The 13191-nt window shown below is 62.3% G+C and overlaps 2 protein-coding genes across 8 annotated transcripts; both read right to left on the reverse strand.

Moving 5' to 3' along the window:
- Positions 1 to 104: 104 nt before the first annotated feature.
- Positions 105 to 1065, reverse strand: LOC138728623 (iroquois-class homeodomain protein IRX-2-like). Its single transcript, XM_069872124.1, has 2 exons — positions 901 to 1065; positions 105 to 652 (listed from the first exon to the last, which is right to left on the reverse strand). The coding sequence occupies exons 1-2, from the start codon at positions 1063 to 1065 to the stop codon at positions 131 to 133; spliced, it is 687 nt and encodes a 228-aa protein (XP_069728225.1). The 3' UTR covers positions 105 to 130.
- A 1881-nt stretch (positions 1066 to 2946) lies between these two features.
- Positions 2947 to 12866, reverse strand: ZNF335 (zinc finger protein 335). 7 transcript variants are annotated; one of them, XM_069871884.1, is made up of 28 exons: positions 12764 to 12866; positions 12310 to 12538; positions 11625 to 11898; positions 11418 to 11495; positions 10898 to 11227; positions 10620 to 10757; positions 10384 to 10542; positions 10023 to 10266; positions 9727 to 9904; positions 9532 to 9644; positions 9323 to 9341; positions 8997 to 9113; positions 8834 to 8910; positions 8567 to 8727; positions 8232 to 8458; positions 8037 to 8145; positions 7853 to 7947; positions 7449 to 7729; positions 7208 to 7346; positions 6750 to 7133; positions 6519 to 6661; positions 6032 to 6171; positions 5116 to 5219; positions 4904 to 4981; positions 4654 to 4737; positions 4433 to 4498; positions 4199 to 4280; positions 2947 to 3700 (listed from the first exon to the last, which is right to left on the reverse strand). In XM_069871884.1, exons 2-28 carry the CDS (start codon positions 12505 to 12507, stop codon positions 3582 to 3584), a joined length of 4137 nt encoding a protein of 1378 aa, XP_069727985.1. In that variant the 5' UTR covers positions 12508 to 12538; positions 12764 to 12866; the 3' UTR covers positions 2947 to 3581. The 7 variants fall into 7 exon arrangements, with proteins under 7 accessions (XP_069727985.1, XP_069727984.1, XP_069727982.1 ...); XM_069871883.1 differs by having other exon boundaries at positions 7208 to 7349; XM_069871881.1 differs by having other exon boundaries at positions 10008 to 10266.
- Positions 12867 to 13191: the final 325 nt, after the last annotated feature.

Consider the following 13191-nt stretch of genomic DNA (forward strand, 5'->3'; position numbering starts at 1 on the left):
CCTGCCCACAGCCCCCACTCGCCTTGCCTGGGCAGGTGCCAGGTCCCATGTCTGTCTGTCCTGCCCGGCCACGGGGCTGAGCCCTCCCCACAGCTTCGGCTCTTGAGGAGGGGGCACAGCTGCCCCAGCCCTACCCCTGCTCCAGCACTGCTGGCACCCCTGGGGGGCACCCGCTCTCAGTGGGGGAAGATGCCAGCATTGCCGCCACGCTCCAGATCTTGGGTTTCTGGAGCTGTTTGCCCTCCCCAGGGTCCCCCTGAGCGCTGCCCCCACACCCGTCCTGCCCGGCGCTGGGGCCGGGGGCAGCTGCCGCTGGGACCCCCTCGCCCTCACTGTCCTCGTTGTCGGAGGCGCTGCGCGGCACAGAACCCGTTTTGTTCTCCTTCTTGAGGCGCCGGCGGGCATTGGCAAACCATGTGGAGACCTGGGTGAGGCTCATCCTGCTGACCACAGCCAGCATCACCTTCTCGCCCTTGCTGGGGTAGGGGTTCCGGGGGTGCCGCGCCAGCCAGGCCTTCAGAGCCCCGGTGCTCTCCCGCGCCGCCGTCGCCTTCGCCCGGCCGGGCTCTGCGGGCAGGGGCTGCCAGCAGCAGGGCGGGCACAGCCCCACATGGGGCAGCAGCGTCGGTGCCACCTCGTAGGCTGGGGGGACCTGGAGGGGCACAGGGGCATCAGGAGGAGGCAGGGGCACCTGCAGCTGGAGGAGAGGGGCTGGGGGTCTTGGCTGCCCATCTAGTGGGTGCCCATCCTTGTCCTCTCTGTTCCCAGCACATGGCGCCCCAAGGTGCTGGGGTGCAGGGAACCCAAGGCAGCAGCTCTCCAACCCCAACCCCCATCACCCCAGCCCTGTCCCAGGGGTCCCACATCCCAGCGCCCCCGAAGCTGCGGTGCGGCACTTACCGAGGGTGCCAGGAGGCTGAGCTGGGGTGGCAACAGGCTGTACCCCGCCAGCACGGGGCAGGGGCAGGGCAGCAGGGCTTGGGGAGGCACTCTTAGGGTGCCCCAGGGTCCCCCGCAGCCCCCCGGCTCTCGGCCGGGGCTCCCGTCACCCTGAGGAGCTGCCATGGTGCAGAAGAGAAGCCGGGGAGATGCGCCCGGGGGTTTTATAGCAGCGGGGTCCCGGTGAGTGACAGCTGATTAGGGGGTATTAGCACCCAGGGGCGGTGCAGGGATGGGGGCACCACACACCACTCCCACCTGGGCACTGGCACGCAGGGGATGGCCAGGAGCCCCGTCCCCGCAGCCACCACCAGGCGGGATGGGGCCAGAACCCATGCCAGGACCCCAGACTCGGACCCTGTGTGGCCCCAGCACAGCGTGGCGTGAGCCCCACGGGCACCCGCAGCCATGGGGACACAGCGCACAGAGGGACACAGTGTAACAGCTGCAGGCACTGCAGCACCGAGCACTGTTGGTCCCACCGGTGAGCCCAGCGCTTGGCTGGCCCTGGGCAGGGGTGGGCAGAGCTCCCCACGCCACCACGAGCTGGGCTGGGAGCTAAGGGCTGGCAGAACACGTGCGTGTGGCCTGGGACGATGCCCCCGAGCCTGCTGCTCCCGCGGCTCCGCCTGATCCTCCCAAGCCCCAGCGCCACTGTACCCGTAGCCCAATCCCAGCAGCCAAGGGGCACAGGGGAAGGGACCTGCAGCCCCAGGGACCCTTGGCTCGGGAAGGGACCAAACCCCACGGGCACTGGGCAAGCCCCCTGGCTGCGGCCGCTGCACTGCTCAGACTGGGATTATCCCACAGGTTGTATCCGTCATTAAATACCGACTAATAACACTCAGGATATTAAATATGTAACAAACCCGCTTAGCGCTGGCCGGGGACAGGAAGCGAAGGTCACCGGTGTGAGGAGCATCACGGCAGCCCTGGCTCCCTGCAGGGCCTTGGTGACAGCAGGGGGGACCAGGGCCAAAGTGCCAGCACTAAGGGTCCCCGAGACCCACTGTCCCCCACAGTCAGAGCCCCAGCAGCGCCCAGAGCTCCACACGCAGTGTCTGGGAGCCACCCCAGCACCGTTCCCACCTTGGGTTTGTCCCATGCCCATGGAGGCCATGGGGCAGCCAGGATGCCAGCTGGGAGGGGACGGATGGATAGACGGACGGGACGACGCACGACCATGGCCCTGCTGTGGCCCCATAACCTTGTCCCCACAGGACTCCTCCAGCCATGATCAGTGCCGCTGGCAGCACCGGGGATCCGCTTTATTAGATAATGGGGCTGTAATCTAGGAAAGCGCCTGTGGATTGTGCGGCGTGCCTGAGCCCCGCGCCGCACAGCTGGGGAGGGAGGGCTGCCGGCAGGCACAGCTGGGCACCGCTGGGACATCGCTGCGCGGGCAGCGGGACACAGGGCTTCAACTCAGAGTGGCTGCTGCCGCAGGAAGATGCAGGGCCACCCCATGCTGCTGGGCATGTATCAGATCAGTCCCTGGCACCAGCAGGACCAGGAGCCCAGTTCTGAGCCTGGTGCTCGACCCAGACCCGCATTCGGGTCACAGCCCCCCAGCACTGCCCCTGCCACAGAGCTCTGGCTGGAGTTGGGTGGCTCCGAGCGTTTTTCCCCTCCGCAGATAATCAGTTTAATGCACAGGAGCACAGAACTAAACCTGCGGGATTAGCTGTTATAATCACATGTAAACACTTCCAGCCGATCGGCTCAGGGAGGGGCGCCCGGTGTAGTTCGGGGCCGTTACACGGGATTTAGGCTGTTTACCACTCACTTGATTTCATGGCGCCAGCCCCAGCCCCGCATTGGACCAGATGCCCGGCTTGCTTCCCAGAAGTCAAGGTCATTCCAGCAAGAGGACGGCGACAGCACGGGGCTGCCAGCAGCAGGACCTGCCCAGCCCTGGCTCCAGGACCCCTCTGGCCCAGGGGGAATTGCCAGTGGGATTGCAGGAGGGAGGGTGGGGTGGGCACAGGAGCAGGGACAGGGTCCAGGCAGGTTCCAATCCCTTTTTATTCATAGGCATAATCAAAGCTTGAGAACATCAGAATCGAACCCCTCCCCCAAAACCACCTACAAACCAACTTGAGTCCATCCCTCTGCAGAAGAAAAATAGAACATCTTCCCCTCACGCCTCTTCCCGCTGGGCTCCTCCAGGCCAAAGCCCTGCTGCTGCCTGCCCGCAGGCCAGTGGAGCCGAGGGCGAGAGCGCTGCCCGTGCACCAGGACTGCAGGGAGCGCAGGGCCGCACCCCTCACACCGTCCTGCCTGCCTGTGTCCAGCCCTGCGGTGCTCACCCAGGGTCTTTGTGGGCCAGGCTGATGCCGAGCTGAGTTTGGCTCATGCAGACATGATTGAGAAAAAGGGATTTCACACCAAGTGCAGCGGGTAAAGAGAGCAGCTGCACGCTCAACCCCTGCCGCTCAACACAGTCCCTGCTGGAGGTGGCTGCCTGTCCCAGGGAGGATACGCAGGATGCTCGCGGTGCAAGGCCGAGTGAGCGGCATGCTCAGGCTCATCCCTTGTAGCCCCAAAGTGATAAGGCAACTGCTGGCTGAGGCGGCCGGGGCCTGGTGCAGCCGCACTGCTCCGCACACGTGTCCCAGTGCCAGCTGGGCCTGGCCCCGGTGCTAGTCCGCCAACGTGATGACATCGTAGTGGATCCCCTGCTGCAGCTGCTGGATCTGCTCAGCCGTCGTCTCGGCACTGAACACGCCCTGCGCCTGGGCCACCGCAGCGTCAGCCACCGCTGTGGAGGAGAAGGGTCAGTTCTCTCCACAGCTGAGCCCTCAGCTGCCCAGGGCCCTGTCCACCCTCACCCACTGCTTCCCGGGAAAGCATATACCCAACAACACGAGCACAGGGGCTTGGCTCCACTAACTCTGCAACCACGCACCAGGTTGTCTCCACCCCGTGGAAGCTACTGCACCTTCCAGCATGGCAACTCGTCTCCAGCGAAGGGAGACGGTACTGTTCCAGAACTGACACACCAGGACCAGTATGATCTCCCTCGGACACCAAGGCTGCTTTCCCAGAACCAGAGCGAGGCAGGCAGTAAGGTGGGAACCTGGCCTCACCCAGCCAGCCCTTTCCCACAGCTGCTGCCAGCCCTGCCGGCTACAGCAACGGGAAAGCTCCACAGGCAGCACTGTGCGGATCCCATGGCCTCTCCGTGGTTGCTCACAGGCACTACAGGCTACCCGGAGCTGGACGGGAAGGCCAGAGCCATGCAAAATCCCAGCCCTACCTGAGACAGCTGAGTGTGCTGCTGCTTCCAGCTGCGCCTGGGTGACCAGCTGCTGCTCCGGTGAGACAGGCATGTACTGGATCTGCGGGAGAACAGGAGAGCCCAGGACTGGGGAGGGAGCGCTGCTCTGGCCACAGCCACCCACCTGCACCTTCTTTCACACCCCGCCAGGTGTGTGCTCAGAGCCCACCACAGGGCACCCCACAGCTCCAGCTGCCATGCCTGGCCCCTCACCTGTGGCTCCTGGAGGAATTGGCTGCCCTGCTCATACTGGATGTGGGTGATGTGGCCATCTTGCACCTGGGGACAAGAGCCACAGTGAGGCAGGGCGAGGGCTGGCACCCCGGCCCCTGGGACAGGCTGTGACTTGAGGGCAGCAAGCCACAGGGAGCAGGAGAGGCCCAGTCCTGCACAGCCCCCTCGTGCGCCCCATCCACAGGCAGCCGGTGGTTTACCTGGATGTGATGCCCCTCTGGGACAACAACGTACTCGTGGGGAAGCAAGTGCTGTACGCTGTCTTGGGCAATGATGTACTGAACCTGCAAACACAGGGATTCAGACCCAAAAATGTCACCACTGCTCACCTACTCCCCCCTTATACTCATCTGCCTTTTGTGCCCGCTTCCACCTCACCTCCTCCCTCCTGCCCCCAGCTCTCTCCGCTCCAGCAGAACCTTTGGGTTCCTGGGATGTTTTCCCCCTCACCTGGTTATCAGAGGTCACTAAGTGCTGCACCGTCTGCCCGTCGGCTGTTGTGATCTCCTGGATGTATGTAGCCTCCTCCTGCAGGGCACGAAGCACCCGGTGCTGTTAGTGGGGTGGGCCTGACCGCAAACCCTCCAAGAGGAGGGGACACACAAGGCTCTCAGGGACCAGCTGCACGGGGCGGAAGGATGTGACCAACGGGTCTGACGTACCTGGCTCGGGACGCTCTGCTCCTGCGCGACGATGATGTGTTCCTGCCCCAGCGCCTGCTGCAGCCGCTCGGGAGCCAGCACGGCCTGGCCGGACTGCAGAGCCGCTGCGATGGAGAAAGCCAATATGGACATACTGGGGCTGCTGGCTGGATCCATGCCCAAGCAGCCCCTGTCCAGTGACTGCCTCAGTGAGGAGCGCAGGACATTCTCTTAGCTCTGCTCACAGTGGCTAAACCACATTCCTAGCATCACCAGTGAGACCTTAGGGCAGCTTCCAGTACAAAAAGGGGCTTCAGGAAAGCTGGGGAAGAGCTCTTGATCAGGAAGCACAGGGATAGGAAAAGGGAGTACAATTTTCAGTGGAAAGAGAGGAGATTGAGATGAAATCTCAGGAAGAAATGTTTTGCTGTGAGGGTGGGGAGGCCCTTGCCAAGAATGCCCAGAGAAGTTGTGGCTGCTCCATCCCTGGTGGTGTTCAAGGCCAGGCTGGATAGGGCTTGGAGCAACCAGATCCAGTGGGAAGTGTCCCTGCCCACAGCAGGAGGGTGGAACTTAATGGGCTTTAAGGTCCCTTCCAACCCAACTCCATGTCAAATCACAACCCCACATCAGGCTGTGATCTGCTTCCCATCTCAGCTGCGAGCTGCTCATAGCACCCCAGCTCCCACCACACATCGACCTATGGGGACTCCCTTGGAGGAAACACAGGACCTTGAGTTCCACACAGCACAACAGCCAATGCCTCCCCAGCAGAGGTTTCTGCACTCAGCCCTTGTCTCAGCACCTACCATATCCTGCTGCAGTGGGCAGTCCCAGGCTTCAGCAGGAACCTCCCAGCCCTGACCCACCTCAGCCCGCACAGGGCTCTGGCCACAGGAAACCCACAGACCAGCCCTGATCCTGGGACACTGCTTACTCTGCAGGGTGGCCAGTGTGTCCTCATCACTGTTGAGGATGATGGTCTGCTGGGCAGCAGCAGCAGGCACCCCCGGCCTCTTCCCCTCTGAGCTGTGCAAACGCTGCATGTGGAACTTGAGGTGTCCATTGCGGTTGAACCTGCAAGATGAATGAGAGCATGGTGGAGTTTGCCATGGGCAGCACAGGGCCCCCACGCTTTCCACAGACGCAGGCCATGGGCACCAAGAGCACATCCTGAGACACGGCCTGTGCCAACTCCCAGAATGCTTCTGTCAGTGCCCAAGTACTGAACCTCCCTGTGCAAAAGTTCCTTGGAGACAAAGGGCCAACCTGTGGCAGGAGCAGGTCCCAAGGGCAGAGTTCCCTCTACCAGGGGCCTGCTCCCGGGGCAGGGCAGGCTCCCAGCCAATATCCCGTCTCATCTTGAGCCTCAGGGAGCTCTAGGGGATCTCTCGAAGCAGCAAAAACCAGCAGTCGTGACTCACCTCTGCCCACAGACCTGGCAGGCGAAGGGCTTCTCGTTGGTGTGTGTCAGCATGTGCCGGCGCAGGTCCTTCTTGTTCTTGGAGGCAAAGCTGCAGTGTATGCACTTGTGTGGCCGCAGGCTGGCGTGCTGCACCATGTGGCTCTAGGGGTGGAAGGACAAGCTTAGGGTAAGACACCTCCATTTCTCCAAACGTCTTGTTCCCGGGGCTGCGCGGTTCCAGGGAACCTACCCGGACCTCCGGCCAGAGGGCTGCAGTGAATGGACAGTCGGGACACTTGAAGGTGCTGGGCCCAATGTGGGCTCTCTTGTGACTCTCCATTTCTGCTCTCCCTGTGAACATGGCTGTGCAAATCTTGCATGAAAACTTTTTGGCTGTGGAAATCTTGCACGAGAGCTTCTTGGCTGTGGAAACCTTGCACGAGAGCTTCTTGGTCATGCCTTGGAGTGCAGGCCACTTGACCTTTGGGGATGAGATTTCCTGCCCCTCGGAAGCTGGGGACGAGTCCTTCTGGAGCTGCCGCGTTATACACTGCACCAGAGGCCACTTGACACCACTGGGCTGTGCCTCCTGGCCCTCTGAAGGTGAGGGAAGGGCAGCGTCCCCGCTGAGGGGCTAAGAGAGAAACACCCAGTCACACTGGCTCACACTGCTGCCTGAGACGGGAGGGGCAAAGCTCAACTCCTTACCTCTATGTGATGGAATTGGCTCCCTGGGACACCTGACGACATGATATAGTGATTGTTAGGGTCACTCAGAGCCTCCTCTGTCATCACAGGTTCGCTCACCACGACAGCATGGGAGGTCTCTGCAGGGCTCTCCTCCTCACTGCTGGAGAGGACGGGGTCAGGGGGATCTGCCTTGTCCTCCCCACTGCTGAAGTGTTCTTCAGAAGCACCTCTGCCGCCCCACTCCTCCCACGTGGCTGACCTGTACAGCGTGCCTGGAGCCTGAATCTCCTCACTGATGGGTGTGATGATGCTGTACTCCGTTGTTCCACCAAAGGGGATCGTGATCTGCTGCAGCTCCGAGCCACCCAGGGCTGCCTCCTCGTAGGCCTCCTGCACCAACGCCTCCCCAGGCTCTGCCATGTGCAGCGTCACCAGTTTCTGCTGTTGCTCCTCAGAGCTCACCTCTGTCCCCTCCTCCTGCCCCTGCTGCTCATCGGGGGCCTGCACCTCTCCCGAATCACCTGGCTTCACCACTGCCACCTGCAAGGGGACAGCAGCTCAGCCGGAGGAAGGCAATGCTCCACAAGAGGAACACAGCTGTGGAACTGCAGAGAGCTGGGAAGCCCTCCTCCAGCAAGCACGGCCCCATCGCAGCCCCCTCACCTGCAGCGACCCTGTGGCTAATTCCCGCTGCGCGCTCATGTTCAGCAGGAGATCCAGGGCGGTCTGTGTGGCCAGTTCTGCTGATTCAGCCACACCTGCTAGGTCAGGAGAAGAGGGTCAGGTGCATGCTGGCCCAACTCCTCCCCATCCTCAACCTCTGCCCTTGCCCCGGGACCTCACTCGCCTTGTTCGTAGATGATGGTGGCTCCTTCCAGGGAATCCTGTGAGAGGATGGGGGGCTCTGCTTCTGCAACAGCCTGGACCGCGTGGTAGGTGACAGGGCCAAGAGGCGGCTGCATGAGAAAGAGAGCTGACATCACGGCCAGGGCTGGTGAGCCCTCCTACCAGGAGGAGCTGTGGCGTGAGCAGCAGCACTCACCGGACTGGCCTCTGGCTCAGACGAGGCCTGCACCTGGCTGTGCTGCTGCTTCAGCTCCTCGATCTGCTGCAGGGTGAAGAAGGGGCGACGGCGGCAGGGTGGCTCCTCGGGGTGCTTCTGTGACCACTCCTCGAAGGAGTCAGCATGGCGACAGTGCACGTGCAAGCGCAGGTTCTTCTTGTGCTTGGTGGTGAAGTGACAGAACTCACAAGCAAACGGCTTCCCTCCTGCGGGATACAGGAGGCAAGGTCACAGACAGGAGCTGGGCTCTAACCGCCTCTTGAACAAGCAGGGATGTAGGACATCAGGGGCGGGGCAGGCAGGCAACTCCTCACCTGTGTGCTTGACAGCCATGTGTGAGACCAGGAAGTCCTCCCGAAAGGTGGAGTACTTGCAGAAGCTGCACTTGTAGGGCTTATCGTTCATGTGTGACAGCTGGTGGTTAAGCAGGACCTTCTTGTCCTCACAGACGTAGTCACAGAACTCGCACTTGAACCTGTGAGGACAACACCCCTGTCACACAGGCAGCAGGGACCACCTGTTCGCCCCCCCAAGGGGCAGCTGGGACACAGGCCTTGTTAGAGCTGCTGCCAGGCTCCTACCTGCGGTTGGCGATAGCCTGGATGTGCGTCAGCAGATGCATCTTGAAGGTGTAGCGCTTCTTAAAGGACTTCCCGCACTACAGTGAGACAAAGCAAAGCAGTGTTCGCCTCCCGTCCAGCCTCACTCGCTGCCAGCCCCTTCCTAGGCAGTGCCTCCCCTCACCTTGTCACACATGTGTGGCTTCTCCGTGCTGTGTGTCTTCATATGTTGTGTGAGCCTCTTCTGCATGGGGTAGATTCGGTTGCAGACAGGGCATGGGAAGGAGTTCAGCTTTGGGGGCTGGAGGGAAAGCATGAGGATGAGCTCACCTGGGAGCGGCTCAGCAGTTTCCTTACCCTCTCCCCACTGCAGGACCTGGGCTGCCTTTCCTCAGGGTGGGTCCAGAAACATTGCCTTCAATGAGGCATCAAGCATTTGTGGAAGACCCAGACATGCCTCTTCCCACATAACAGTGCCGAGCAACAAGCCAAGAGGGGACTCAAACTCACCGGATCAGCTCTCTTTTTCCTGAAAGAGAAAGAAAACCCCTTCGGGTCAGCCACATCCAGAGCCTGAGCTCCCAGACACCAAAAACTGCCTGTTCTGGGAAGGGCTGGAGGCCAGGAGCTGGCACAGCTGCCCTCCCGGAGCAGGGCAGGCAGTGCTAGTGCCATTCAGCCAGGCTGCAAGATAGTCTGCCAGGCTGTGTTTCCCTTACCTGTCCCGGCTGTGCACCGTGGAGTGCCGGATGACATCCTTCTTGTAGACGCTGGTGTAATTGCACTCCTCGCACTTGTAGGGCTTGCTGCCAACGTGGTTGAACATGTGTTCCTACACGGAGCAGAGCAGGAGTTGTGAGAGCTGGGGCCAACAGCCTCCCCAGCAAGCAGTGGAGCAGGCAGCAGATACTCACCTTGAGGGAAGACCAGCGCCGTGAGCGGTAGCTGCACTGAAGACACTTGAAGAGCTGTGGATCATTGGCCTCATGTGAGTTGACATGGAAACGCAGATCGTCGTGTGTGAGGAACCGCGAGCCACATATCCGACAAAGGTAAGGCCGCATCAGGGGCTTGGGCGACTTGTAGTAGTACCTGCAGGAGGAGGACAGGGCTCAGGGCGGAGGCCGCAGACGGGGCTGGACCGGCCCTGGGCAGAGGCCAGAGGGCCCAGCGCCGCTCAGCACACACCCCTCACCTGTGCCCCATGTACTTGCGGTATTTCTTGCCCAGGAAGCGTCGGGAGGGCCGCCCACGCCTCCTGGGGACGACATCTGCCTCCTCGGGGCCGCTGTTGGAGCAAGGGTCCTTGTTCTCAGAGTCGGACTGGCTGATACTGGGTTCTGCCAGGCCTTCGCTGGTCTTGTTCTCCAGGCCAGAGGAACTGGCCGCTTCCGAGTTCTGCAGCTCACAGCTCAGTGTGCTCTGGGATGTCACCAATGGCTCCACCTCCCCTCCTGCTTGACAGAACACAGCACAGCTCTGTCATATGCCCTCCCTGTTGCCTCCCAGAAGCTCACGTACCACTCCCTGCTCCAGCCCAGCACGGGGCTGCTGCCTCCCGCTTCCCTCACCTTCAGGCAAGTCCTGGGATGCATCCTCCAGCTGAGGAAACTTGCGGGGTCTCCCTGGGCGCCGACGCGGCCTCTCCTCACTGGATGTGGGAACAGTGCGGCTGTACTTGGGCTGTCGCCCTCGAGGCTCATCCTCCGCCGGGTTGTAGTCACTGTCCTCTGCAGGCAAGCAGCTCAGAACTTCAGAGACCGGGAAAAGACCAAGACACCTCAGGTGTGGGGAGGTCGAGTCCTACCTTCAGGGTCATCAATAGCACCAGCATCCACAATATCATCATCTTCTTCTTCTTCTTCTGGGGCCTCCTCTTCTGCAGTCTTTGGAGCAGATCCCCCCTTCTGTGGATGTCCTTTCTTCAAAGCCAGAGCTGAACCCACTGCCAAGAAAACAGAGCAAGAACTCACCAGTCTGCGTGGGAAACGGCTCCTTACACTCATGCTCCATTCAGTGTTTCTTCCCAGAGAGCGCAGAGCCTGTCTGCAAGGAGACAGGTTTTCCACAACCCTTTGCACGCACCTGGCTGGAAGTGCCGCTCCTTCATGTGGTTAATCAACGTCTTCTTGGAGACGCTCTTGTACTGGCACATCTTACACTTGAACTGCTGCACCACCACCACCTCCATCATCTCCTCCAGGGCCTCCATGTCTGGCTGCTCCAGCTCCTCCCCACCGTCCGCCTCTCGGGCCTGATCCGGCTGTGTGGGCAGCTCCAGCACTTCCATCTGCTCAGAAGGTTCTGAAGGGCCGGGCTGGTCAAGGCACGTGGAGGTAGGGCCATCAGCAACAGCTTCTATGGCCAAGCTGTTGGCCAGAGCAGAGGTGTCCATCTGTGACACCATGGGAGCACCTGGAACACCAAAACCAGCTCAGCCAGGGAGCAGACCCCCAGCCCCCAGCCCAACTGCACCCAGGCAAAAGGCTTAGTAAGAAGCTCCCACACCCACAGGGACTCTGGTACAGGCACAGGGGGACCCTCTCGCCATACAGGCTCAGAGTCAGAGACCGGCACCACCAACCACCAAAGAGCACACCCTCACCATCATCGGGGCCCTGCAGAATGAGGTACTGCGTAGTCTCTGCCCCGCCATCCTCCGCGCTGGTCACGGCAATGCAACCTGCAGGGAGGAGAGCAGAGCGGTAACTGCCAGGCACAGGAGCTGCAAAGTCCCTGGGGCTCTCCCGGGTTCAGACACACGTGGGAAGCAGTGAAAAGGTCTGGCTCCAAGGATGGAACCTGTGCTCACTCTGGATGATGTCAGGCCCGATGGTGGACTCGATGATTTTGTCGATGGCAGAACCGAGGTCTGAGGAAGTGGACGCAGTGGAGTCCGACACAATCGTGGCTCCGTCGCTGATAACACTAGAGTGGACCAGGACTTGTGGGGAGTCTGACACCATGATGGACTGGCTCACAGTAGAAACACTGGAGACCAAGGTGGACTGGGCAATGGAGGATGAGTCTGGCAAGTAAATCTGAGGAATAGCATCTGTGCTGGAGCTGCTCTCTGACACCTCTTCCTGGAGAAAAAAGAAGCCAGAAGGGTTCAGCTGAGAGATTTTTACTGGGCTAGGCCCTCAGAACAGCCAGTGTAAGCCAACAACTGTGGCATCACCACAGAACTACCAGAAAACTGCAGGTGTTCCATGCGGGGGGGTGGAACTAGATGATCTTTAAGGTCCCTTCCAACTCAAAACATTCTGCAACTGCGTTTCTCATAGAACTCCTTTGAAATTGCCATAGACCTGCGGCCTCCAGGGATGCTCTAGCTCCCAAGGGAAGTTCTCTTTCTCCAACCGGCACGCAAACACTCAGCAGTGAGTAGCAGGGCTGGCTGCTCGGTTCGGCCTGCCAGAAGCGCCAGGAGAGATTCCCACAAGCCGCTCTCCCCTCCCCAGGTCGGTGCCCTCTCCCCATCGCGAGTTTCCTACCAGGGCGCCGCCGCTGCTGTCGGAGCTCTGCCCCACGCCGGAGTCGTCGGCCGAGGAGAGGGTGCCGGGGGCGGCGGCGGCGTCGCTGCTGTCGGCGGACACGGCCTCGGAGCTGCCGACGCCCAACCCGCTCTCCGAGGGCTCCTCCCGCGCCGCCGGGGCCGCGTCGCTGCTGCTCTGCACCGCATTCTCCTCCATGCCCGCCGTGCCGGGGCCGCCTACGCTCCGCCTGCGAGGAAGGGGAAGGGGCCGCCGCCGTCAGGGGGTCCCCGCGGCGGCCCCGGCCCCGCGCCCCCGCCGCCATCTTGGCTCCCCCGCCTCCGCGCGCGCGCACACGGCGGGGCGGCCCCGCGGTGCCGGAACGGGGCGCGCCGCCGCTGCCGCCGCCGACCGCGAAGGGGGAACACGGTGCCAGCGTCGCCGCGGCCGCCACCCACCCGCCCGCGCCGCTCACCCTGCCCGCCGCGGCCCCGCTGCGCCGCCGCCCGGCCCGGCACCACGGCGGCCGCCATGGCCACCGCGCAGCAGTTCGGCCGCGTCGCGCCGGGACTACTTACCGCGGCCCCCGCCCCGGCGATCGCTTTACCGCTTACCCCTCCTCACCCCGCTCGCCGCCCCCGCCGCCGCCTCCCGACATCGAGCGGCGGTGTCCGCCGTCAGCGGGACGATGGGGGAAGGGGGTTCCGCGCCGTCCCACCGGGACTATTTTCTCCGCGGAGGGAGCGCGGAGGGGGTGATGATTGTTTACGTCATGACGTCACGAAGCGGCGCCCGGGCCCTGAGCGTCGGCGTCGCGCGCGCAGGCGCCCGTCACGTCACTGAGAGGCGGAAGTGGCGGCCCCGCCGCCGGCGGGAGGGAGCCTGACCGCGGGGCAGTCCTGG

The sequence above is a fragment of the Phaenicophaeus curvirostris genome, chromosome 18 (assembly GCF_032191515.1).
Source record: "Phaenicophaeus curvirostris isolate KB17595 chromosome 18, BPBGC_Pcur_1.0, whole genome shotgun sequence".
Classification (NCBI taxonomy): domain Eukaryota; kingdom Metazoa; phylum Chordata; class Aves; order Cuculiformes; family Cuculidae; genus Phaenicophaeus; species Phaenicophaeus curvirostris.

Bases quoted from the DNA above. Each gene is read 5' to 3' on its own strand.
- LOC138728623 (XM_069872124.1), bottom strand. From the start codon at position 1,065: ATGGCAGCTCCTCAGGGTGACGGGAGCCCCGGCCGAGAGCCGGGGGGC. The intron at 653-900 runs GTAAGTGCCGCA...GTGCCCCTCCAG, and splicing joins TCAGCCTCCTGGCACCCTCG to GTCCCCCCAGCCTACGAGGT.
- ZNF335 (XM_069871878.1), bottom strand. From the start codon at position 12,507: ATGGAGGAGAATGCGGTGCAGAGCAGCAGCGACGCGGCCCCGGCGGCG. The intron at 8,728-8,833 runs GTAGGAGCCTGG...TTGTCCTCACAG, and splicing joins CAGGCTATCGCCAACCGCAG to GTTCAAGTGCGAGTTCTGTG. The intron at 4,982-5,115 runs GTACGTCAGACC...CGTGCCCTGCAG, and splicing joins AGCAGAGCGTCCCGAGCCAG to GAGGAGGCTACATACATCCA.